Here is a 27,360-nt window from a genome sequence, read left to right as displayed (position 1 = left end):
GGGTAGGCGTGGCTAGAGTGCATATGGCCTACTGGGTGGGTGTGGCCAGCTCTACATCGTTCGCATCAAGGGTGCCTATGGGGGCCTGGGCAGGAGTGGGACAGATCTGAGGGTCTCTGGCAGGAGGGGGGTCTCTGGGCCAGGGCCAAGGCAGTGGGGGCCATTCCCTCACTGTTTCCAGGATGGCTTCGCGGGCCGCAGGAAACCACTTCGCGGGCCGGATCCGGCCCCCGGGCCTTGTGTTTGACATGTCTGCATTAGGGGACATCTGCAGCTCACTGAGAGAAGCATGTTTGACTTTTGGAGAGCTTTAGCAGGGGACCAGCAGAGTCCTGATAAAAGGCAGGATAGCGCCCGTTCCCATCTTCCAGCTTTGCTAACAGCTGTAGGATGATGTGATGGGGTTTCAGGAGAGCAGCTTTTCTCATTTTGGGAGCCTCTGGATGTTTTGGAGTTCAGCTCCCATCACAGCTGTGCTGCCGGGGATGGTAAGAATTGCCCGCTGGCGAAGGTAGGCATTGGAATCCAACAACCCTGGCGGGCGCTCAGTTGCAGAAGACGGGCGAGCGTCTGGGCTTGAGCCCCGCCTTCTCCTGCTGGTGCCAGGAATGGGCGTGGCGCAACAGCCAGAGCCCCGCCCCAAATCTAAGCCGCTCCCTGTTGTGTACAGGTGTTGGGGCGGCAACCCAACTCCGCCTCTCTTTTTCAATCTCCCCAACCCTCCGGGTTAGGGGAGCAGGTGTATGGCGCCCAGTAGAAAACAACGTCCGGACTGGTCCGCGTGGAAGGAGACACTCTGGGTATGCTCAGATACTACCCTCACCATTTTTCCCCCCGAGCATAGATGAAACAATTCCTGCCTGAAAATTAATATTTGTATTATTTGATCATCGTCCTGGCTGTTACTATTATTCCCTATTTTAGTCGTGGGGGTTTCCCTTCTCTTCTTCCGCCTCTCCACGGGCTCGTAATCCTGCATTTGTGTTATTTTTCTACGATAGCTGGCCATCCTACGCAAGGCTCCCTCTCTATGGAAACCAAGCAAAGTCATACGGGCAAAGGCATGCAACGCGCACACACACACACACACGCACGCACACACAACAGAGACGTAGTTCTCCACCATCACTACCTCCTCCCCCTCTGCGGCCCCCCCCCCACAAATCAATCCGAGCCCCCTCCCCTTCGCCCCTTTGTGCTGAACCCTGCAGCAGCTGGAGAAAGACCGACATGCACATACAGACACAGACACACACAGAGACACACACAAGCCATTTTGCTTGGCAGAGGAAAGGGCGGGTGAGATAGAGAGCTTTCCAACCTCCTTCTGGTGAAGGGTGGGTGGGTGGGGTGCAGGTGGCCATTCTTGGAGTCCAAGCAGAGATCTCCACCCCACCCCCACCCCCTTTCACAGGTTCCTCTGTCCCTTGGTTGGTTTTTTTTTGTTCAAACTGCTTGATTTGCCCTTCTTCAAAGAGAGAAGTGGTGGGCGAATTACCCTTTCAGGCAAGAAAAGGCAGCCCACTCCTCTTTTAATGAACGCCCCCTCCCCAATAATTCAAGCACAGAAGGGCATGGGAAAAATGCTGCTCTGTCCCCTCCAGCAGCCGGAAAGGTGAGAAGATTGGGGAAGGGGTCCAAGCCGGGCAACACCCCCTCCTCCTCTTTCCCAGTTGGGGTGCATCGCAAATGTTGGGCAGGTATGTTTCATTCATTCATGTGTTCTTTCTTTCTTTCATTCATTCATTCTTCCTTCCCCTCTTCTCTCTTTTCCTTTATCCAACTGCCATTGCACGATTCCCACCCTGCGTGCTCCTGGGGTTCTGCGCTTCACTTCCAGACAAAAGGCTGGACTTCATTTGGTGATGCTTCTGGTGGCTAGGAGCTCCCCAGAAAAAAAAGGGGGGCATGCACCCCCACTTCACAATTGCCTCTGCTGTGGGACATTCCACTAACCCATAGCAACAGCCATGTTTCTGGAGGCTCAGAGCCTTTCGGAGAATTCATCTGGAGACGCCAGAATGGAGCACGCTACCATTTTTCATGCCGGTTCTATCTGGCCCCATGTAGCATTTGGCTTAATTTTGGGGGGCAGAGGGGGGATGATTTGAAAACCACCCTCTTTATTTCAGCGTGATGGAATGTCAAGACCATCAATCATTCATTGATCCTCTCAACAGTTGCCACTCAGAGGGAGACGAAGGGTGGAGGGAGGCAGGAAGAGAAGGAAGGGCATTTAACCAATGTGGAAAACATCTTTGCTCTTTCTTGACCACTTGCTGGTTTCTTTAAGCAGCTGCCACCCCCCACCCCCACCCCACTGAATTTGGAAATTCTGTGCCTTGGAACTCACTTCTCTGGTACATGGCAGGCATGCTTTTGCTGGCATTTTTGTTAAAAGTTTTCAAAAAGGCGCTGGACAGAGCAAATGCAGAGCAGTCTGGTGTGATCCATTAGCTCTGATGGTTAAATGGATACTGCATGTATAGAAGCAATATATCAGTGAGTACAGGTGGTGGGAACACTGCACATGGCTCAGCCTTTGTCCAACAGCTCCTGCTGCAAACAAGATGCTGATATTAGAGATAAATTACTAAAATTAAGAGATTCTTCCCACATCATTCCCTTCCTGCAATCATGTTATGGATCATTTTCAGCGTGGTAGCTGCTTCACTTGTCTTTGCATTGATCCTAGAGGAAAATTGGTAATGCTATGCACCGGAGACAAATTCCTTGTGCATCCAATCAGACTTGACCAATAAAGAATTCCAATTCTAATTTTACAGAGGTGAGCATGGAAAGCAGAATCGTGTCTACTCTCTCGTGTCCCCCATAACTAAACAGCAATTGAAGCTCTGCCGGGTTAACATAAATAATTAAAAAGGAAACCAGGAATTGGTAGACTGCTTTTTTGTCTCACCAAGTTTCAACTGGGATTTGGGATGGGTAGAGACTAGTTTTTCAGACAAGAATATGTATTTCTGGTCACTTTCAGAATCTTCAGTCTTTCACTGGTGATTCAACATTTCTTTCAGTAGAGAAACATAATATGACCAACATCCGTGTCATTCATATTCTATGTATATGAAGAGTATTATTCCTGTTATACTGTAGCCAAACTTAACTTTTAGAGGACGAATTCAAATGAAGATTTTTCCGTAAAGCTTTGTCGGGATCGTGGTTTGGGGCTCAAACACATGGTTTGGCTGCACCAGATGCTAAAAGATCCTCCAGCTAAATAAGATGTCACACTGGAGGATAAGAAAGATTCTCTTTTTGAGGATTGCTAGAATTGCTACTGCTGAACAGAGTAGTGCGCTGTCGGCCCACCTGTTCCTCTGTCATACTGTCATCCTCATTCCAGACAAGTGGCACAGTGTGTGATAGGAACTGTAGTCCAGCTGTTCTAGGGGACACCACATGTACAGGTAGTCTGCGATTACAACCACAACTGGGTGGAGAATTTCTGTTGCTAAGCAAGTCAGTTGTTAAGTGAGTTGCACCTGGCTTTATGACCATTTCTGCCACGGTTGTTAAGTGAATCATGCAGTTAAATGAATCCAGCTTCACCCATTGACTTTGTCAGAAGCTAGCCAGGAAGGTTACAAATGGCAATCATGCTGCAACTGTCATGCATACATGCTGGTTGCCAAATGGCTGAATTTTGATCACAAGATAATGGAGATACTGCAATATGTAAGGACTGGTCCTAAATCACTTTTTCCAGTGCCGTTATAACTTTGAATGGTCACTAAATGAATGTTTGAGGTCTATCTCTAGAAGATTGGAATAAATAATCCCAAATCAGATGGGACAATGGTGATCAGACGTGGCATGCACCCAGCTTTGTTGGTCAGCAGGACTTTTTGCCTCTTGGGAATCTGGACCCCGGAAAGGAGGGGGTCGTGTAGGATAATGCACGCTTCCTTATCCACTAATATTCCATCTTCATGCCACATCTTAACAGGAGCAATATGTAAGAAAAGAGGATTATGGAGTATGTTTGCAGATCAACATTTGGGTTTTGTCCAATGAGTAGACTTTATGTTTCTTGCCCAATTTGCCACATGGACCAGTGGCAAAACAACACATGAAAACCATGTGGCTTGTAGATGCAGTCTGTGGGTGCCAGGATTTGAAACCAGCATGGTTGGTGTTTGGAAAATTCATTTCCAAAAGTGCCTGCGCACAAGAATGTCCAGAGCAGAGGGAATCAAAAAAGAGCAAAGAAGAGCAACAAAGGTGATTGGGGGACTGGAGGATAAAACATACAGAGCCTTGGTGGAGCAGTGGGCTAATGCCTCCTTAAGTAACACCAGCTGCCTGCAATTAGTGCAGGTTCGCATCCCACCAGGCTCAAGGTTGACTCAGCCTTCCATCCTTCCGAGGTAGGTAAAATGAGGACCCAGATTGTTGGGGGCAATTAAGCTGACTTTGTAATAATGCCGCTGGGGGGGGGGGCGAAAGCCCTAATAAGCAGGTATGTACATAGAATGAAGGCTATTGCTAAGCACATTGTGCTTTAGATTGTAAGCCGCCCTGAGTCTTCGGAGAAGGGCGGGATATAAATGGGATTAAAATTAAATTTAAAAAAATACGAAGAATGGTTGCAGCTATTGGGTACGTCTAGTTAATGAAGAGGACTAGGACTAATGACATGATAGCAGTGTTCCAATATTTGAGGGGCTGCCATAAAGAAGAGGGGATCAACCTATTCTCTAAAGCACTTGAAGGCAGGACAAGAAGAAATGGGTGGAAACTAATCAAAGAGAGAAGCAACCTAGAACTAAGGAGAAATTTCTTGACAGTGAGAACAATTAATCAGTGGAACAACTTGCCTCCAGAAGTTGTGGCTGCTCCAACCCTGCAGATTTAAAAGAGATTGAACAACCATTTGTCTGAAATGGGTTTATAGTTTCCTGCTTGAGCAGGGGTTGGACTAGAAGAACTAGTGTTCTAATGTTGTTATTCTGTTAAAGTCAAGATGACAGCCATATGGTAGAACCTCTTCCTCCTTGCCTCTTTTACAGGCAGTCCTTGACTTATGACAGACGCCCCAAAAGGGACTTGAGACCCAGGGTCAAAGTTCTACGTGCAGTTGATTGCATTTTGTGTGGTCAGCAACTGCGCCCCACGGTCACTGACTGTGACTTACATTTTTGCTGGAAACCGGCGTTTGCTTCCAGATTCCGGCAAAAAATACTGCCCCATGGTGAACAATGGGTTTGCTTAATGACCACAGTTTTTGCTTTATGACTGTGTTTGCTTTACGATTGTAGCATTTGCTTAATGACCCCTGGAAAAAAGTGTGTGAAATCTAATCAGTTCACAGGGTGACCTGCTTTTACAACCATTACAAAAACCCCTCCCTTTTCCAACCCTGTAATCCCTTAATTCGGGATAGAGTTGGAATGACAGGATGGAGCTGAGTGTTACTGGCTGGATGCCCTTCCTGATGCCATGTGAAGTTTGCAGCAGATATTTTTTTCTTTCTGCCTTGAGAGAGAAACATCTGCCACAATCTAGGATTGAACTCTCAACCTTCCAAGTGGGAGGTGAGTGTCTTCACCACTAGGCCACTGCGCCGCTCTTTGCCACCATTACTTATAATCATGGAGCTTAATTATGACCATAATTCGACTACCTGTATACGTGCATCCTTTGCACAGCGCTGATTAAAAAAAAAGGGCAGCAGGGCTTCAGTTGAAATCATTGTCTTGATTTTATGGACATTCTTTCCCATAAATGCTTGTTCCTGCTCCCTAGAAACTTCAAAGACATTTTCCCTCCCTCTCCCCACTTTGCAAACTGCAGTGAACGCACACACAATTTTTTGAAGCCTCTTGCCGATAGAAATTGAGGATCTGTAGGAAGACGTTGTAAGACAGGAGGATAATTTAGTTTGCTGCTTTGAGCCTTTGTAGACTCCTTCTTTTGGTTCTGGAACCTCCCATTGTAGCAGTTTCTTTCATTATAGCTATATATCTTGTCTCTTCACAGAAGCTGAGCTGGGGCTTTCATTCCCACGCCCTGCCCACCCGTTGCTATAAATCCCACTGCTGACACCATGATCTCTGCTAAGGACAAGGCAAAGGCTCCCAAAGACAGCATGACGCTTCTTCCCTGCTTCTACTTTGTTGAGGTAAGGACAAAAAAAAAATGGTTTCCTTACCCACCCACCACCTGCCTCAAGAACTGGAATAAGATGGAGGATCAGGTGTCTCAAAGGTTTAAACTGGGCATCCTAGTTTAAAGGTGACTGTTGAAGGCCCCCTCACTGTGGCTCATTAGCACAGACTTGATTCTTCCACTCTTTGCCCCGCGGGGCTCAATCTCTTTGTTTACTTCCGGCCCCCAGTTACCCATCGTCGCTTCCTCCATCGTGACTCTCTACTTCCTGGAGCTGACAGACCTATTCAGGCCAGCCAAGGTGGGCTTCCAGTGTTACGACCGAGCGCTTTCCATGCCCTATGTAGAAAGCAATGAAGAAATGATTCCTTTGCTGATGCTGCTAAGCTTGGCGTTTGCAGCTCCTGCAGCTTCTGTGAGTATTATTTGTTTGTTTGTTTGTTTATGTCCTGCCTTTATTATCTTTTATAAATAACTCAAGGTGGTGAAAATGTGTAATATGCCCTTGGCCTATTTCCCCAGAACAACAACCCTGTGAGGTGGGTTGGGCTGAGAGAGAGAGGGATTGGCCTAAAGTCACCCAGCCAGCTTTCATGCCTAAAGTGGGAATAGAACTCTCAGTCTCCTGGTGATTGGTCCAAAATCACCCAGCCGTTTTTCATACCTAAGACAGGACTAGAACTCACAGCCGCCTGGTTTTTAGGCCAGCACCTTAGCTACTACACCAAACTGGTTCTTGGGCCATGGTACATTCCTCTCCTCCTCTTTTACGTATTGGATTTATAACCTGCCTTTATCTTGTACAACTCAAGGTAGTGCACATAATGCTCTCTCCTGTTTGTTGCACAACAACAACCATGCAATGTGGGTTAGGTTGAGAGGGAGGGACTAGTCTACAGGTGCCCAGCTGGCTTCCATGTGTCAGGGAGTAATAATAAATAATAATAATAATAATAATAATAATTAATAATAATAATAATAATAATAATAATAATAATAATAATAATAATAATAATAATAATAATAATAATAATGTTGGAAGGGACTTTGGAGGTCATGTAGTCCAACCCCCTGCTCGGGCAGGAAACCCTATACTATTTCAGACAAATGGCTGCCTAGTCTCTTCTTAAAAACTTCCACTGTTGGAGCATTCACAGCTTCTGGAGGCAGGTTGTTCCACTGATTAATTGTTCTAACTGTCAGGAAGGTTCTCCTTAGTTCTAGGATTGAACTCTCAACCTTCCAAGTGGGAGGTGAGTGACTTCATCACTAGGCCACTGCGCTGCTCTTTGCAACCATTACAATCATGGGGCTTAATTATGACCCTAATTCGACTACCTGTATACATGCATCCTTTGCACAGCGCCGATTAAAAAAAGGGCAGCAGGGCTTCAGTTGAAATTATTATCTTGATTTTATGGACATTCTTTCCCATAAATGCTTGTTCCTGCTCCCTAGAAACTTTAAAGACATTTTCCCTCCCTCTCCCCACTTTGCAAATTACAGCAAACGCACACACAATTTTTTGAAGCCTCTTGCCGATAGAAATTGAGGATCTGTAGGAAGGCGTTGTAGGACAGGAGGATTTAGTCTAGTAGCGGGTTGCTCAGCCTTGGCACGTTTAAGATGTGCAGACTTGAACTCCTGGAATTCTCCAGCAAGCACGTTGACTGGAGAATTCTGGAGTTGAAGTGCACCCAACATAACTTTGTCAAGGTTGAGAAACATTCGTCCAGCAACTTAACCAGTACCTTGCATTGGTTCTCAATTCAGACTTTTCATTATATTTGCTCGCTATCCCAATGGACAGTTCACAGTGGAGGAAAGGGATTAAAGATGACATTGAACCTATGTGATCAAAGTCCCACATTTTCACCCTATAGAAGACCACCGGAGTTATTAACAGCTGTCTATTACTCCTATATAGCTCCTTCAGGAACACAAGGCAACCTTCTCCAACAGGGTCCTTCCACATGGTTTGGGACCACAATTCCTAGTCCCCATCTGGGAGTTAAAAGACCCAAGGCATCTGGTAGAGAGCTGGATGGAGGAAAGTGACATACGGGATTCTGCTGGATTGATTCCCAAACCCCATTATTTCCACCATTTCCAACAGTGACCAGCAAATGCTCACCAGATGGGCTTGAAAGCAAGAGTCCTCTGCTTAGTTTTTCCATTTATTTGGATCCCCTGAGTTGGATTGCTGGTCCAAAAATCCATTTGGTCCAGCAGGAGGAGCCTCCAGACAGATCCTGATGTTCGGAAACGAGGGTTGTGCAGCAGTTCAGATAAAAAAAAGGCAATGTGGGATTGAGAGCATCCATGGGCCCCTCTAATTTCTCATGCTGGCTGGGAAATACTGGGAGTTAAAAGGAGAGAGAGAGAGAGAGAGAGAGAGAGAGAGAGAGAGAGAGAGAGAGAGAGAGGGAGGGGTGGGGGGGTGGGGGTGGGCAGTGTGATTTCGGGACAGGCAGATGGAAGAAAGGGGCAGGCGGTCTGACACTGCTGCTTTGCTTGGCAGATCATGCTGGGCGAAGGCATCGTCTATTGCTTGCAGTCAAAGATGAAGGGTCGTAGCAATACGGAAGGCAGCATAAATGCCGGTGGCTGCAATTTCAACTCCTTTCTCCGCAGGACGGTCCGGTTTGTGGGTAAGCTTATTTCCACCCTTCCTCTTTTTGGAATCAAGTGCCCTAATGCTGCCACAATCAGTTAGTTGAAGCTGACATCTCAAATTTTTTGTCCATCCCAATGACTCTACTTAATAGCTTAAGCTTATGCCCTCCTCAGCTACCGTATTTCCCCCCAAATGAGACTGGGTCTTATATTAATTTTTGCTCCAAAAAATCGCACTAGGTCTTATTTTCAGGGAAATACGGTACTAAATGCATCCGTCTGGCTGATGATCTTAACTGGGGCTTATTTTGGGTTTGGGGCTAATTAGCTCCTGAAAAATCATGCTAGGGCTTATTTTCTGGTTGGGTCTTATCGTCGGGGAAACACCGTATATGCAGGTAATCCTCAACTTACAACCATAACTGGGATCGGAACTTCTAGGCCTGATTTACCAACCTTTTTGCTGCGGTTGTTAAGTGAATCATGCAGTCGTTAAGTGAATCCATCTTCTCCCGTTGCTTGTCAGAAGCCTCCTGGGAAGGGGATGAATAGAGATCACATGACCCCAAGGTGCTGTCATACATACATACCAATTGCCAAGTGCCCCAATTTTGATCACATAATTGTGGGGACGGAGCCGGGGTCATGAGTGTGAGGACCAGATTGTAAGTCACTCTTTTCAGCAGTGTTGTAACTTTGAACGGTTGTTAAACAAATGGTCGTAAGCTGAGGACTACCTATATCCCTGAGTCTGAGAGTTTTGGTGTACCAAGACTGAAACCACTTTTTTTTCCAGCAGAGCCCAAATGAAAAAATGTAGAAAACTAATACAACGGTGGCTGCTCTGATTGATTGGAAACACACCTGTTTGCTTGTTGTCATAGAAAAGCAGTGGATTCTTTTCTCAATCAGATTAAGAATCACTATTTCATTAATGATTTGGCCATCAATCAAGCACCTTTTAAAAACCTATTCCCCCATTCTATTAGACGGGGGGAGGGTGTCTTCAAACTTTTATGACTTGTGGACTTCAACTCCCAGAATTCCTCAACCAGTGTGCCTGGCTGAGGAATTCTGGGAGTTGAAGTCCACAAGTCATAAAAGGGGCAAGTTTGAAGAGCCCTGCATTAGACCCTTTCCCCCATCAGTTTTCTCTCTTATTTCTCACTGGGAAATTTGCCCCTGTCCTCCCTTTTTTAAAAAGAAAAAGAAAAAAAATTGGTCTTAAAATTTAGAACAGGTCCCTTGTAAAACAAGAAGAAATCTTGATAGAAAACAGCTGTCCTTCCCTTTGTGTGGTTGGTGAGGGTCTGGCAGACAGCTTTTGTTTTTTGAGTAGGCTGGAAGGTGCCCTCTGCTTTCTCCATCAAGGGTATTGTAATTGGCAAAGCTAGTCTCTGGAAACTAAGAATAGAATAGAATAGAAATTAATAAGAATAGAACAGAACAGAACAGAACAGAACAGAATAGAATAAAGCTGGAAGGGACCTATACCATCTCAGACAAATGACTGTCCAGTCTCTTCTTAAAAAACTCCAGTGATGGAGCACCCATGATTTCTGAAGGCAAGCTGTTCCACTGGTTGATTGTTCTCACTGTCAGGAACTTTCTCCTTATTTCCAGGTTGAATCTCTCCTTGATCAGTTTCCATCCATTGCTCCTCGTCTGGCCTTCAGGTGCTTTGGAAAATAGGTTGACCCCCTCCTCTCTATGGCAGCACCTCAAATATTGAAAGACTGCTATCATGTCTCCCCTGGTCCTTCTCTTCACTAGACTAGACACGCCCAGTTCCTATAACTGTTCTTGGTGTTAATTTAGATAAGATAACCTTTATTGTCATTTTTTTTTACTGTGGGCACACTGGCACACGTTAAAAATGAAATTCTGTTGCCTACTCTCAACAGAATTTCATTTTTGCTGCATGCCAGTTTGCCCACAATAAAGATTATTATTTATTAATTTAAGCTTATCTGGATGCTAATTGCTGGTAGGGAAGTGTTCTGGTCATTTTGTTTCCCTTTTTTTGGCTTGTTGATTGTCTCTTTTGCACAGTATGTACACCAAGGACCCCACCCCTTACTCTTGTCCTTTCATGTCTCCCAGGCCTTAACCTTAACTGAATTTGTTCCCCCTTCAGGTGTCCATGTGTTTGGCCTCTGTGCCACAGCCCTGGTGACCGATGTCATCCAGTTAGCCACAGGATACCACGCCCCTTTCTTCTTGACCGTCTGTAAGCCCAACTACACTCTCTTGGCTATCTCCTGCGAGTTCAACCCTTACATCACTCAAGATATCTGCTCAGGTCAAGACCAGCATGCTATTCTCTCAGCCAGGTGAGCCCACCTCCTTTTCTTTTATGTCTGCTCTGGAAACCAGATTTTGCTGTCCTGTGCAGTCTGGTTATTTCTAATGAAACATTATTTTTTTGTAATTTTAATTGTTCCTATATTTATAATTGTTTTTATAACTTCCATTTATGTGCCGCCCAGAATGACTCTGGATAACAAGATGGGCGGCATATAAATTGAATAAATAAATATGAATCAAACCAAGTCAAACATAAATAAGATAAAGATTTTTAGATCTTTTTCATAATCCTTTTAAAATTAATTTTATTACATGTGTTCTTACTCATCATTAGATCATACTCAGTGCATTTTTATATAAGTGTGTATGTAAGTAGTCTACACTTGGATATTTTACTGTTTCTGGCTATATGTCTGTAATAAACTGATTTGATTTGAATAAATAAATCATTCATTCAAGCTTATCTCAGTTGACTAGTTGCTATCACCACAATATTGTCAACCACAGTTTCTTAGAAATTTGCATCAATTTTTTTGGGGAGTATGTGACAGTTATTTGCAAATTTACTGGTAAAATTGTATGTAAAACCAGCATTAGCCAACATGCAAGAGATAAGAGGTACTGAGATATTGAAAATAGATGTTAATGCTCATAGTTAGGATCTCTTTCCTAAATAAACATTTCTGCAGCAGGAAACTAGTACATAGTCCCTTATACAGGTAGTCCTCAACTTACCACCACAACTGAGCCCAAAATTTCTGTTGTTAAGTGAGATATTTGTTAGGTGAGTTTTGCCCCATTTTACAACCTTTTTGCCTCAGTTGTTAAGTGAATCACTGCACTTGATAAATTAGTGACCCGGTTATTAAGTGAAGCTGGCTTCCTCATAAACATCGCTTGTCAGAATGTTTGAAAAGGGGATCACATGACCCCTGGACACTGCAATTGTCATAAATATGAACCAGTTGCCAAGCATCTGAATTTTGAACACATGTTCATGGGGATGCTGAAAACAGTCATAGGTCACTTTTTTCAATGCTTTTGTAACTTTGAACAGTCACAAAGCGAACTATTGTAAGTTGAGGACTACTTGCATACTAGTTTCTGCTTGCATAGTTGGTTAATTATTATGACAGAACACCAATAATAATCTATTTTGCTACCTATAGATTTATTGTCTCATTCTGCTGTACTTATAAAGTCACACATATAGGTAGATTTTCCCCATTACTTTTAACTTCTCACTTAACGACCCGCATGTCTTGGGGTTATGACAACAACAGGAACTGCCTGAATTTCTGTCGCTAAGCAATGCAGTCACATGGCATTGTGCTTTAGGACTGCATCACTTAGGGACGATTCCAGTCCTAATTGCTGTCATAACTCAAGGATTAACTGAATGGGTTTAATATTGCTATTTTTTACACGATTCAGTATCTGTTCTATGAATGTGTCAGTTTTATTTTGAACACGCTAAATATCGCTAAATATATCCCATACCAACAAAAGGTTTTTTAGAGTCCACCATAATTTTTAAAATTGGGAAAGGGGTCTGGAGAGCAGAAAGTTTTAAAAAATACCTAAGTGCTTCCTAAGTGTGGTTCTGGTTGAGCTTGTCAGCGTGTTGTGAAATTAAGGTCTCCTGACTTTAGATGGTACATGGATATATGATTTCTTTCTCCCTTCTAGGAAAACGTTCCCTTCTCAGCATGCCACGCTGTCTGCATTTGCTTCCGTCTACGTATCTGTGAGTTTTACTTGTTAATGTCCGTACCGAAGAAGCCTGCATGTCATAGAATAGAGAAGTGCTATTTAAGACCGACAAGGCCTCCAATAGCTGAGATGCAATTATGTTTTTAATGCAACAGAAAGAGAAGATTATTAAAGACATACTGGGGCATAATCATATTAACTTCAGTGAACTGTAATTACATTTAAACCTAATGAAATGAAATTTAATTTTTTCTTTGATACTGCAAACAAACGGAATGCCTTCCTTCTGCCCCTCCCCCAGCATGTCACTCAAAACAAAAATCACCCCCAAATCACAGATAAACCTCCAAGTGGCCTGAATGACTCTCAGAAAGAGTGCCAACGACCAGATGACTGTAAGGAATATAAATCCTTCTATTCTCCACCATTCAGTGGATGAGAAGCAAAAGGTCTTCCAGGAAACTCAAAGGAAGTCCAGTTGCCTCTTGAAAAAGCCCCTTTGGGCCAATGATTACCTGGATGACTGAGAATCTCTATAGACATAATCACCCCCAAAAAACTTGCATAGCCCTAACCTGGTCTTGAGCTCAGAGCTGAGAGTGCCACTATGTTTCCCATTAACAAAAATGGGAGAAGGGGCTGAAACTCACCTGTTGGGGTTTAAGAGGAATCTGCAGGATGCCAATTTGAAAAAGTCTTTTTGAAAAAGAAAGTATTAGAGATTCCATATTTCGTTAATTAATGTCTTCATATAATCAACACTAATTAATCCAACATTCATCCTGGTGTAGTCAATTTCATTCTTCTGTTACTTTAACAATAATACTATGGGCATTGGTAAAATCACATTCAGACAATTGCAAAAGGCAGTTTTATTCAAAACAACGTACATTCTGCAAGGATACTTTTCATACCATCAGACATCTGCCTATCCTGGACCCTTGGGAAGGATTCTGTAGGCGAATTAAAAATGCTAAATCTAGTCTGAACGTCTGGCAGGCAGTGCAATGAATGATAATAATAATTTATGAAATGTATGTGCCGTCAGATTACCAGAAACGCAGTTTCTTAGTTATCTCTCTCTGCCCATGGGGGAGCGGGGGGGGGGGGGAAGAGGAGGAAGAGGAGGAAGAAGAGGAGGAGATTATTGAGGGGAATAGCTTAAAGAAACGAGGCTTGATTTTGATTGCTCAAGAGCAAGATATTCAAACTAATAGTGTCAAGGCTAGATCAGAAAAATACGATTCAAGGTTCAGATTGTGCAAAGAAGCAGAAGAAACAGTGGATCATACACTCAACCCATGCAAGAAGATAGCACAAACTGACCACAAACAACTAGATAACAGTGTTGCCAAAATGATTCATTGGAATGTAAAAATTATTAAGTGCCAGTAATGAAAAATTGGTAGGAACATATAGTTGAAAAAGTAGTAAAAAATGAGCAGGTTTTTATGAGATTTCCAAATACCAATGGCACTTAGACTTGTATACCGTTTCATAGTGCTTTTCAGCCCTATCTAAGCTAAGCGATTTACAGAGTCAGCATATAGCCCCCCCCCCAAAATCTGGGTCCTCATTTTAGCGAACTCGGAAAGATGGAAGGCTGAGTCAACTTTATGAAGTTTGATTTAACTGTGGTTGAAAAAAAGAAAATGTGGATAATTGATGTGGCAAAACCAGGGGACAGTAGAATAGAAAACGAAGAATTGGAGAAGATCGTAAAATCAAAGGCAAAAGATTATGGTATAAACCAGCAAAAACTTCCATCTATCAATTACAAAGGTCACTCTGCTTGGATCTGCACATATACTACACCTATACATTATAACAGCCTAGGTTCTTTTGTTTGTTTGTCCATCCATCCATCCATCCATCCATCCATCCATCCATCCATCCATCCTGCCACATCCTTGGTTCTCAGGAAAAATGTGATGCAAATGAAGGCCAACACCATCTAAAGTATTGGTAGCTGTGACTTCATGTTGCTCTGAAAAGATCATAATTGATTATATGTTGCTCAGCATCTCTGTGCGATTGGGCTGTACTTAGCAAAGCTATACTGTCTCCATCGTAGTCCAGCGAAAAGTTCCAGATGATAAGTGATTGGGTTGCTATACAACTTCTCTGTAATGGAACGCCTAGATCAGGGGTAGGCAACCTCGGCTCTTTTATGACTCGTGGACTTCAACTCCCAGAATTCCTGAGCCAGCTTAGGAATTCTGGGAGTTGAAGTCCACGAGTCATAACAGAGCCGAGGTTGCCGACCCCTGGCCTAGATGATCTAAGGGAAAGAAGGACAATCCGACAAGTAAGGCAGGAGCCCACAAATTGTTCAACGGTCTAGCAGTTAAAAGTGGCAGGTGGGAAGTTTGTACTTTCAGACTTGCAAGAATCTGTTCGGGTAGCCTTACAACAAAGTAGAAGTAGCCCATCTAGTCGTGTTTCCTGTGTGGTTTACCCTGGAAAGCTGACAGCCTCCATTATCACCCACAGATGTATTTCAACTCTATAATCTCAGATAGCACCAAGCTCCTCAAGCCAATCTTGGTGTTCGGTTTCGCCATCGCAGCTGGCATCTGTGGCTTGACGCAGATCACCCAGTACCGCAGCCACCCAATTGATGTTTACGTGGGCTTCTTGATTGGTTCCGGTATTGCTGTTTACCTGGTAAGTGCCTGTCTTTGCAAGAGCCGTGGGAAGAAGGGGCAGGGGGTGTTCTGTACCAGCCTGCTACTGGCCCTGCAGATAAGGCAGGGACAACCCCTTTTACAAGAAGGCAAGAGGCTGGAACTAAGCCTGCCAAATTTATTAACATAAAAACATAAACAGAGCAAAGAGAGCAAAGAGAGCAAACACGAACCATGAAACAGGAACTGTTCAAACGGTTGCCTTCAGCAAACCAGCCCTCCCACGCATTCCCCTTTTATACAGTTCAGGGCGTGGCTTCTCTCTGCCTCCTTCCGAGGTGCCCCATTGCCTTCCTCTGTTTACTCCTGATTGACTGCCTCCTGCGTCGGGCGTCCTTGAACAGGACCAGCTGTGGGTCATCTTCATCCACGCTGTCAGGCTCACACAGCTGGGTGTGCGTCGTGACCAGGTGGGAGGGGCCTGGCTGAGGGCTCTCATCAGCAAGCTCTCCAACCCCCTCATCAACCTCTCCAACACCCCCCTCCTCCTCCTCTGAATCGTCCGACCCAAATTCTGAACCCACAGGCTGACCCTGAATCACAACAGGGGGCAGAAGGGCTCCTGTTTCCTAAAATGGTAGATCCATCATGCTGGGCAACCTTTCTCAGGCTGTGTTGCTCTAGAAAGCATGGAATCTTCTCCAAGGTGGAGAGAAAAAGAACCCATGCGGAAACAGTCGAGTTCTGATTGACCTGTCAGCTTTTTATAGCATGACCATTTTCAGTTACAGGTAGTCCCTAGCTTACAACTATTCATTTAGTGACTGTTTGAAGTTACAGTGGCATTGAAAAAGTGACTTAGGACCATTTTCACACCTACTGAGTTTCCCTGAAAATAAGACCCCACCGGGAAATAAGCCCTAGCATGGTTTTTCAGGACACTTGCAATATAATCCCCACCCCAAAATAAACCCCAGTTAAGACCATTAGCCAGACAGATGCATTTAGTACCGTATTTCCCTGAATATAAGCCCTAACTGGAAAATAAGCCCTAATATGTCTTTTGGAGCAAAAATTAAGACCCAGTCTTATTTTCAGGGAAATACTGTATGGTACAACCACTGTTGCAACATCCCCATGGTCATGTGATCAAAATTCAGTTGCTTGGCAGCCAGCAGGTATTTATGACAGTGGCTCTTTCCTGGGTTCATGGGATCACCTTCTGAGATTCTCTGACAAGCAATCAATTGGAGAAACCAGATTCACTTAATAAATATGTCACTAACCACTGCAGTGATTCAGTTAACAACTGTGGCAAGAAAGGTTGTAAAATGGGGCAAAACTCACTTAATAACTGTCTTGCTTAGCAACAAAACCTTTGGGCTCAATTGGGGGTGTAAGTTGAGGACTACTTGTATGTAGGAATACATGTAGTCTTCGAGTTTCATCCATGATTGAGTCAGGCTATTATAATCATAAGTTGTGATGGTCGTAAACAGGTCACCACCACATGACCAGATCCAATTATAACCTTCTGTGTGGCTGTCATTAAGCAAACACAGTGATCATTAAATGAATTCTGCAGTTGTTAAGCAAACCCATTGCTTTCTATGGGCCAGTTTTTGCCAAAAACCCAACGGTTTTAAATTGTGTCATAAATTGTGATCCCATGACTGCAGGGCGCTGCAAATGGTCATAAATGCTGAGTGCCCAAAGTGAAATGACATTGAAACTTTAAAATCAGGTCATAAGTAGCTTTTTTGGGATCTTTTACATCTTTAGGTAAAGGTAAAGGTTCCCCCGCACATGCGTGCTAGTCGTTTCCAACTCTAGGGGCTGGTGCTCATCTCTGTTTCAAAGCCGCTTGTCTGAGGATGTCTCCATGGTCATGTGGACGGCATGACTAGACGCCAAAGGCGCACGGAACGCTGTTACCTTCTCACCGTAGTGGTCCCTATTTTTCTACTTGCATTTTTACGTGCTTTCGAACTGCTAGGTTGGCAGAAGCTGGGACAAGTAATAGGTGCTCACTCTGCTATGCAGCACTCGGGATTCGACCCGCCAAACTGCCGACCTTCTGATCGACAAGCTCAGCATCCTAACCCACTGAGCCACCGCGTCCCTTTTGCATCTTTAAAGGTCACTAAATGACTGTCGTAAATAGAGAACTACCTGTATCATTAAATCTCTTTTTTGCCCTACATTATTAAAAGAAAGTCAGGCTCAAAAGTCCAGGTCCACCTGTGAAAGACCAATTAAACTAATTTATTGCTAATATTTCTAGCCTATGGACAGGAATCTTCTCAATGGTTAGCACCTACTTGTAGATTGATAGGAGTCAATGGAATTAAAGGGAGGAGGTGGGACTTATAACGTCTGTGGCTACATAGGGATTCTAGGCTGATCCCTCTTTTAACACCGCCCCCAGGTTCTGCCACTCCTCCTCCTCCATATAGTCCAAGTACCAAGTCTTACTTATAGGGAATAGGGAAGACCAAGATATCTATTTTTATGCTCCTATGAAATTATTTAGATCTTTACCCCATGCTCCTTGCTGCACACAGGCCTATCATGCAGTGGGCAACTTCCGGGCACCAATAGAAAAGGCTCCCTCCAACCCTCCTGCCAAGGATGCCCTCCGAGCCCTGACTCAACGTGGGCATGACTCCGTTTATCACCAGAACAAGTCAGTTAGCACCGATGAGCTCAACCCCCAGACCCGGCTGGAAGGGATGAACCGGCAAGTGCCACGTGAGAAGAACTCGCTGGGGAGCTTGAAACGGGCAAGTGTTGATGTGGACCTTTTGGCACCCCGGAGCCCTATGGGCAAAGAAAACATGGTGACCTTCAGTAACACGTTACCACGGGTCAGCACCCCCTCAATGGATGACCCTGCTCGCCGCCATATGACCATCCACGTCCCAGTGGACGCCTCCCGATCTAAGCAGCTGATCACAGAATGGAAACAGAAATCAGTGGAAGGCCGTGGAATGACCCTGGCAGAAGAGGTGGCGAGGCGAGTTGGCTCAGATTCCTTGGCTGGAGAAGAAGAGGATCATATCCCACCTTCCTTGTACCCCACGGTCCAGGCTCGAACGGCTGAGCGTGCCTCTATGGGTCCTCGAGTCCTCATCCAGCCAAGACCCAGGGCCACTCAACTGGTCCACATCCCTGAGGAAAGTCAAGCTAATGCGGGTGCTAATATTTCACCTAAAAGCAGCTCGGCTGTGAGGGCCAAGTGGATGATGATGGCTGAGAAGGGGGCAGCCCAACGGGTGGCCAACCCACCACGCCTCATGCAGGTGATTGCCATGTCCAAGCAACCCGGGATGGTATCGGTGACACCCAAGCATTCGGAGACATCTTCGTCCTCTACCAGCTCTGACTCCTCCCAGTACTGCTCTCCATCAGAAAGAGACAGCTCTAGTGTAGTTACCATTGATGCTCATGCCCCCCACCACCCAGTCGTACATCTGTCTTCTGGAAATGGGCCTTGGGAATGGAAGGCCACCCAGAAAGCTTCAGATGGCCAAGATGCTTACGAGCTCAATGAGATAAGCAAAGATTACCATGGGTTCCGGCCTGCCAAAAGTGCTGGAGTCTCACCAGGTTCCTCTGTCAGCGACATTGAACAGGAGGAGGCCCGTTATGGCAGCGTGGCCACCATCAATGTGTCAGTGGGTCTGGGAGGGAGTGCATCATTGGTTTCAGCAGAAACCAGCCCTGGAGAAAGCCTTCTGGGGGCCTCCAGCCGGGAATCCACGCTGCGGAGAAAACCAGCTAGCTTAACAGTGGGGGAAAAGGATGGGCAAGCCGAAGAGACGGAAAATTATTATAAGAAGATGCAAGCCAACCGGGGATTTAAGGAATAATCCTGTCACCTACCTCTGGCCACTGCTACCCTGGGCCAAAGTATGATTAAAATTGTGACTTTTTTTCAAGCAAGCGTTGAATTTCAGATGGTAGGACTTCGTAATGATTATATTCAAAAACCAAGGTGAAATCATATGTTTTACCTGGTACAACAGTAATTCAAAGGATTGAATATATATTAACAATTTTGGTGACGTAGACAGTCTCCCGAATGGCCCAAACCTCTAGGATTCACATGGAAGACATTTTTAAACAGAGAAGATTTGGATCAAGTCACCTTTGGGATTATTCTGTCTTTTACTGCACTAGGAATGGATACTACTGAAGAATTCTTGGCTGGATTTTCCAGAAGACTTAAAACAAACAAAAGAACAAATGTGGGTGGTTATTAAAATAATCATAGATTATTCATAACTAGTGATTGTAATGATAGCAAGAGTGAAAAGGTTAGACTGGAACAATCCAGTCTGGATTTATTTGGGGTGTCTTCCTGAGCAACGCCAGTTGGATATAAGCCACCCTTTCCCAACCTGATGCCTTTCAGATTGGTTGGATTTCAATTCTTCCAAACCTGGCCTTTGGTGAGCCCTTGCCTGGGAAGCCTGAGGTCAAATTGCCCCTCCCCCCCAGGAGTCTGTGGGGAGGTTGTAGTAGTAAAGATGGGGTAAAGTGTTATGAAGGGGTGGGAGAATCTGTCTCTAAAATTTGAATCTTCTGCGATATTTTGCAGCAGTGTTTCTCAAGCCTGGTGAATTTGAGATAGGTGGACTTCAACTCCCAGAATTCCCCACCTTTGAATAGATAGGGAAGATAGGTGGACTTCAACCCACATGAATTCTGGGAGTTGAAGTCCATTATATCTTTTTTTTTTTTAAAAAAAACTATATTGATTTTAAAAAATAATAATAAAAGACAATACAAACTAAATCCAGAAAGGAAAAGGAAAAACAAGAAACAGAATAGGAAGTGCAAAAGAAGAAAAAAAGGAAAGAGGAAAAAATAAGAAAAAGAGAAAATAGTTAAAGTGATTTTTGATTCTTCATCACAACAAGTACAAACGTAGTAATTCTTCACCCCTTGCAGTATAAGGTACATGCAAGTAGCTCTTCTTTCCGTAGCCCATCCCTTACCCATACTCAAATCCATAAATTATTAACAGTTCAGTCCTAGTGGCAACAAACAGCCCATAAAGTGTTCCAAGAATTTTGTAGAAAAATGTCTTAGTTTAAACTTGGTCAAACAAACCAACGTTGTATTCCTTTGCTTCCAGCAAGCTTGAATTTGCCACTATTCCAAATCTTGAATTCATTCAAATGTTGTAGGGTGTGCTCTCTCTTCAAGTTTTTCTTTTTCCCCATCTCAAAGGCTCCTTTTCAGCTTTTAGCAAACCTCTTTTGTAAAACCCATTAAGGACATTCTTTTGGCATATCGTTTGTATTTATTTATACAATACATGAATGAATTCAAGATTGCTAGAAGCAAAAGAAGTACATGGATGGTTTCTTCGTCCAAGATTAAAATAAGACATATATTTTCACTTTAACTATCATGTCTGTCTTATAATCCATATCCAGTATCTCCTGGAGTAATTCAAATGCAATTTTCTGTCATTTGTCTTGGTGCTGACCAAAGTCTGTCTCTTGGTGCTCAAACTGGGAGGAGACTGCTATAGCAAAAGCACTTAGACTTATAATACCTTTTCATAGTGTTTTACAACACTCTCTCAAGCTGTTTACAGAGTCATTTTACCGACCTTGGAAGGATGGAAGGCTGAGTCAACCTTGTTATCCTGCAGTTTTCTCAGGAGGAGGAACCATCTGGAGAATAAGTGAACAATCTCCTGTCCTCTCCATGTCCAGAGAGATTCTGAGACCAGTCTACTCACTGATCATAGCTGCAATGTCATCTCCACTTGCTCGGAGATGTGTCAGCTCACCATTCCTCACTCAGAAGTCAAAATCTAAGCATCTTGCCAAGTTTGAAAAACACTGCTTTAGAAAGAGATTTTTTTTCATTCCAAACTAAATTGGAAATCTGTAAATATCAAAGTGCTTGAAAGTGAACAGAGAAGAGGGTGGAAGTAAAATAGAAAGTTGTTGCAAGCATTTTGGAAAATGTAATTTGGCTATATTTCTCATTCTGTCATACACAAGAGTAGGTCATATACCAGGCAGTGGAAATATTCTCCAAATACAGATATGGTAAATTAGACAGTCCTTAGAAGGTGAGTTCAAAGATATTGCCCATCACTATAAAAGTATTTTCTGAAGCCTACCGAGCTTACAATGTCTTTGGGGCAGAAAGAAACATTCACAGAATTCAGTATCCATTTTAGAACCGTTTCTCCATCTTATAGCACCTGAGATTTTGAGAGATGTTAAATATAGACATAAAGTTTACATATTTAACTTGGAGTATAATTGTCAAGAGCAATGTTTCTCATTCTTGGCAACATGAAGATATGTGGACTTTAACTCCCAGAATTCTCCATGTTGGCTGGAGAATTCTGGGAGTTGAAGTCCACTTATCTTCACATTGCTAAGGTTGAGAAACACTGGCCAAGATGATGAATTCTTAGTTCAAAGCTTTACAGACACTTAAACAAAAGGATCTAATGTCCCATGATTTCAATCAAGTTTGAAATAGAAACCTTGTTGAACAGCCACGAAATTTTAGACCCTACCTATCCTTGAAAATGGCAGCTATAAGTCATAAAATTTAGTGGAGAATTTTGGATTTTGTTTACTGCATCTTCATCATGGTCAGGGTTTCTTCAAAGCAAGAATGGAGATAATATAAAATAGCAGTTGTCCGACAGCTAAAAAGCTGTCCCATAGACTGTAGGGGAACTCTTTACTTCATAGTTTTGAAAGGCAGGATGAAAACTAAATGAGTGGATGTCAATTAAACATTAGAGAAACTTCCTAACAGTAGGAAATAGCAGCAGAACCACCTGTCTTACAAAGTGAGGAAACTTTTCTTGCAGGAAGTATTTAATGGAAAGTGTCCTTTATTAGAGTGAAATGAATTTATGAATACAAAACATTCAATAGAGTTTTGGGTCCCAACTTTCTGTATGTAATGCGTTTTAAGGATGTAACCACATTCAAATCAAACGTGAGATGAGGGCTTATTTCTGGCTGAGTGTTAACTGAGATGTTGAAATAGCCTTTCACACAGACCACTTTTGAGAATGTGTCTTGCCATCACAGAAACACAAATGGATGAGGAAAGATGGAGTCCTGAAACATTGAGCAGGATTAATCTATACTGAAGAAGGGCTGGTGGGATTCAGTGGAGTTTTCTTTGCCTAATCACCCCCTTTCAGATACAGATGTTCTGTTTTCCATGACTCTCAGTAAAAGGGTTCGCCCGAATCGAGATCCAAGATGGAAGCCTCTATCTTCCTGGGGATTTTGCTCACGTTTTCCATTTGTGTGATGAAGCCTTGATGGAATTCTAAGTTTCTCTTCATAGCAACTGTGACAGGTAAAGGTTCTTTTAAGGGAATGTTGGCATGAATAAAAGGGTTTATCTAGAAGGAGGGCATATATAACCATATGGTTTGGTGGGTGGGTTTGGGGAAATAAGCCTTCCATGGAGGACATTAAGAAGAATGCTTAGATAGTGGTGTTCATTAGTGAAAGGGGAAGCATGAGGGAACAAGGTTGAGTTAGAAATTCATGGTGTTTTCTGGGGTTCCCCAATACAAATCCTTGGTTTCTCCATGCCAGGATGTACTAAGTTATTACAAAAGCCAGAGGTAAGCCAGGTATCTAATAGTTATCAATGAAATATGTTTGGAATCCTCTGTTATTTCAATTAAAATGTGTATCTATGATTCCCCTTCAAAGTTGTAAGTGTGTGCTTGGGCACTGAAAAAGGGAATAAAGAACCAATGTGGCAGAATCTGTGATCCTAGGTTATGAAGGATCTGGGCAATGTGGGTGCTGCAGCGGCTGGAAGTTTGAGGACCATTGGCAGTCCCTCTGTTCAGTGCCATCATAACTTTGACCGGTTGCTGAATGAATGATTGTAATTTGAGGACCCCCCCTATAGATGATCAGGACAATATTCCTGCTCATCAAGGAGAGAACATAGCTAGGATTAAGGAGACAGTGAGAGAACAATTAACCAGTGGAATAATTTGCCATCACAAGTTACTGGTGCTCCGGCATTGAAGGTTTTTAAGAAGAGATTGGACAACCATTTGTCTGAAATGATATAGGGTCTTCTGCTTGAGCAGAGGGTTGGACTAGAACACGGGTGTCAAACTCGATCATGTCAAATGATGTATTGTGATGTGACTTTTTTTTAACCTTTGTGGAGCTGGGGTGCACATGGCCTGCATTTGGCACATCTCACCCGCGGGTCGCCAGTTTGACACCCCTGGACTAGAAGACCTCTAAGGTCCCTTCCAACTCTATTATTCAATATTGGATGCTCCTACCAAGGAGGAAGAGGCAACTTTTTCCCCATTGCCAGAGCTGGGGTGGGCGTGGTTTCGACATGACGCATCCGGCCTGCGGGCCAGCTGTTTGAAGTCCCCTGCTGTAGAGAGTCTATGTTGAAACGTTACCCTGCAAAGTGTTTGTAGGATCACGTAGCTAACAAGGGCAGTTGCGAACAAATCAGTCAACCTCCACTCTATTGCAGGGTTTCTCAACCTTAGCAACTTTTAAGAGAGGCGGACTTCGACTCCCAGAATTCTCCAGCCAGCTATGCTGGCTGGGGAATTCTGGGATTTGAAGTCCGCCCGTCTGAAAGTTGCCAAGGTTGAAAACCACTGCGTCTGTAGCATCTAATTTTCCGTTTCTTGCTTCAGGCTTTGTTGCTATTAAAAATCCTTTATTGCCTTCTTCTTGGCATCCTGCTTGACTTACCAGATGGTGATAGAATACCGCCTTCCCCCCCCCCTTTGGAAATATCAACAGAAGCTAAAATATTAAGCCATAGCTGGAGCTCTGCAAGATTTACTGCTGTGCAGTTATACCCACTTGACTAAACATTGGGGGGGGGGGGAGAAGAGAAAAGATGCTATGTAGTCCCACTGGATCTGACAATGTCAGAGCTGACATTCCAGCTGGTTCCTGCCACCACCAATCTTGGCATCTGCTATTTCTGTCTCTGACAGTCGTTTATGAGAGAGGCCAGGCTTTGAGACTTGAAACTGGAGCCTGGAAAAATCAAACTGGTATTCTTAATGAAACAAGTAAGGAAAGAAGGCTGAGCAATCTTCCCTCTTGGAAGGCACAATGCAGAGGTGTTTTTTTTTCTTCTTCCAAACTTCAAGTTTAAAAAACGCTCAAAGCTTCTGATCAAGAGGCAGAGTTCTAATTGTAGAAAAAGGATTGCATCCATCCTTAGTTTCTGATGAACCCCATCAAATTCTGCAGGACTTCTGCAGTAGATAGAGCAGATCTGGTGCAGTTGTTCATATTTTCCATTCATGTTTTGACACAACAGGAAAGTCCTTTCAGCGTTCTGCGCTGTCTTCATCATAACACGATTAATTCTATCATTCCTCCCACCGAGAGCTTGTAAAATTGACCATCACTGTGAAAACAGATGAATTCTTGGATGGAGACAAAGGATACTTAACATGCTGGCCTGAGATATATACATTTTCCAGGGGGAAGTTTAGAAGCAATGCACTCATTCAATCTAGGCCTCAGGCTGACCTAGCTTTCCATTTTATTATTTATCTATAAAATTTATAAGCTGCCCCTCTTACCTCAAGGTAAAACTCAGTTGAAAAATCTGATCACACAGAAATTATGATTTATTTTTATCCTGCCTTTATTTTTATAAATAACTCGAGGTGATGAAGACACATAATACTCCTTCTTCCTCCTATTTCCCCAACAACATCAACCCTTATGAGATGGGTTGGGCTGAGAGAGCGACTGGCCCAAGATCACCCAGCCAACTTTCGTGCCTAAGGTGGGACTAGAACTCACAGTCTCCTGGTGATTGGCCCAAAGTCACCCAAGCCAGCTTTCATGCCTAAGGCAGAATTAGAAGTCACAGTCTCTTGATTTCTAGGCTGGTGCCTTAATCAGTAGACCAAACTGCCTCTTGTAAATCACACAGAAATGCTTCAAGTAGACTTCCTTAAATTGTGTTGTAGAAGGGAACCATGTTGGTATAGGGCAGGGGTAGGCAACCTCTTTTATGACTCATGGACTTCAACTCCCAGAATTCCAGAGTCAGCACTGGTATAGGGTGACAAAAAAAGCCAGGAAGCCATTAGCATCATTTTCAGCTAACGAATGTTATTAAAAGGTTCACACCAGGTCTCAAATGCTGAGGTCTGCGGCTCATAAGAGCTTATGCTTTTTAATAAAATACGTCAATCGGAAATGGTGCTATCCAATTCTTGGGGTTTTTTTTTGCCCCACAAGGGGAATGTCTTTTAAAGTATTCCATAATTATTTGTCTCTATTATTTCTCAAGGCACCACATGCTTGGGATTAATTGCTGATATCCAGATTGACAAAGATAGAAACTTGAATTCTGTAACACCTGTGTGCGTTCACCTGAACAGTTATCACCGAGTTGTCTAAATTAAATACTATGTTTTCCACACAGCAGGGGAAAGAGTCTCATTTCAGAAACAAAACATTGACTATGGTAGACATGGGTCAAAAAAGAAATTCCTTGTTTAAAGACACAGCCTGCAGCAAAATATTTTCTTATCTATCATGTCCTTGTAATGCTTACATCGGGCACACGGTTAACTATGTGCAAATACAGGCACTCCTTGACTTGCCTCCATTCATTCAGCAACCATTTAAAGTTATAACGGCACTGGAAAAAAAATGACTCAAGGCTGGCTCTCACACCTATGACTGTTGCTGCATCTACATGGTCTTGTGACCAAAATTCAGGAGCTTGGCAAATGGCATGCATTTAAGATGGTTGCAGAGTCCCAGGGTCACGTGGTCACTATCTGCCACCTTCCCAGCCAGCTTTGAACAAGCAAACTCAATGGGGGAAGCTGGATTCACTCACAACCGAATGGTTTTACTTAACAACTACAGTGACTTGCTTAACAAGCATGGCAAAAATGTCATAAAATCAGGCACCACTCACTGCCCTGCTTAGCGATGGAAATTCCAGTCTCCATTATGGCCGTAGGTCAAGGACTATCTGTACACTGGGCAACTCACAAGCTAAGTTACATCAGTTTGGTGGATACTTATATGTCCCTCTAACCCTCCCTTTCCTGTTTCCGTAGTGACTAACAAGCAGCCAATTTGCACAGCTTCCTATTTACTCAAGAGTTGCAGGGACATAAATACCCTACTCTGCAATGCTTTCTCCCTACACACCACAAGAACGCCCAGCCCTAAAGAGCAAGATTGTTTTTTAAGCGGCCGGCAGCTGGAATATTAGTGTAACTTCTGCTTCCACAAATGCATCATTCCCTATTTATCTCATTCTCGGGTTTTAAAACTTTGTGACAGGGTAGATCTAGTTTTGGGGTGGCGCGGTGGCTCAGCAGTTAAGATGCTGGGCTTGTCAGCTGAAAAACCAGCAGCCCAAGTTCGAGACCCAAGCGCCAAGCAACAGGATGAGCTCCCATCCTCGCCCCAGCTCCTGCCACCCTAGCAGTTCTAAAGCATGCAAATGTGAATAGATAAATAGGTACCACTTCAGTGGGAAGATAACAGCGCTCCACAATGTCATGCTGGCCACATGACCCGTGGATATGTCTTTGCACAGTGCTGGCTCAATGGCCTTGAAACGGAGATGAGCGCCCCCACCCCTATAACCTAGTGGAGTAAAATCCACAGGGACTCCTTTACCCTTAGTACATCTAGTTTTGGACTAGCAGTTGGTATTTTTGGATCGTGCATCTCTGAGAAGCTAAACATGAGCATCTAATAATGCAAGCTGGGATGAGATGAGAAAAGGTGCATTTGACTTAAGCTGTTTGCAAACAGGGGTAGTGTGCATGTTTCAAAGGATATTTTCCCCTTTAAATTGGAAGCATTCCATTGTCCTACTCAATATCTAATAAATGTCTGATATTTCAAAAGTTTAATTGTGACAACACACCTCTCTCTCTCTGTGTTTGCATACATGAATA

General features: G+C 43.6%; 2 protein-coding genes across 2 annotated transcripts in view; both read left to right on the top strand.

Annotated features, from left to right (window-relative positions):
• LOC310632727 (uncharacterized protein) overlaps window positions 1-27,360 on the top strand; it is a 474,991-nt gene that overhangs the window by 209,990 nt on the left and 237,641 nt on the right. The gene's annotated exons all lie outside the window — the stretch shown is intronic.
• On the top strand, window positions 723-19,482 carry PLPPR3 (phospholipid phosphatase related 3). Its single transcript, XM_083349111.1, has 9 exons — window positions 723-800; window positions 1,605-1,700; window positions 6,001-6,142; window positions 6,359-6,544; window positions 8,651-8,780; window positions 10,883-11,078; window positions 12,742-12,799; window positions 15,259-15,432; window positions 17,957-19,482. The coding sequence occupies exons 3-9, from the start codon at window positions 6,068-6,070 to the stop codon at window positions 19,262-19,264; spliced, it is 2,127 nt and encodes a 708-aa protein (XP_083205237.1). The 5' UTR covers window positions 723-800; window positions 1,605-1,700; window positions 6,001-6,067; the 3' UTR covers window positions 19,265-19,482.

Source organism: Vipera ursinii (assembly GCF_947247035.1).
Source record: "Vipera ursinii genome assembly, chromosome: 1".
Lineage (NCBI taxonomy): Eukaryota > Metazoa > Chordata > Lepidosauria > Squamata > Viperidae > Vipera > Vipera ursinii.
The sequence above is the reverse complement of the archived record's forward strand: the minus strand, read 5'-3'. Positions and strand labels throughout refer to the sequence as shown.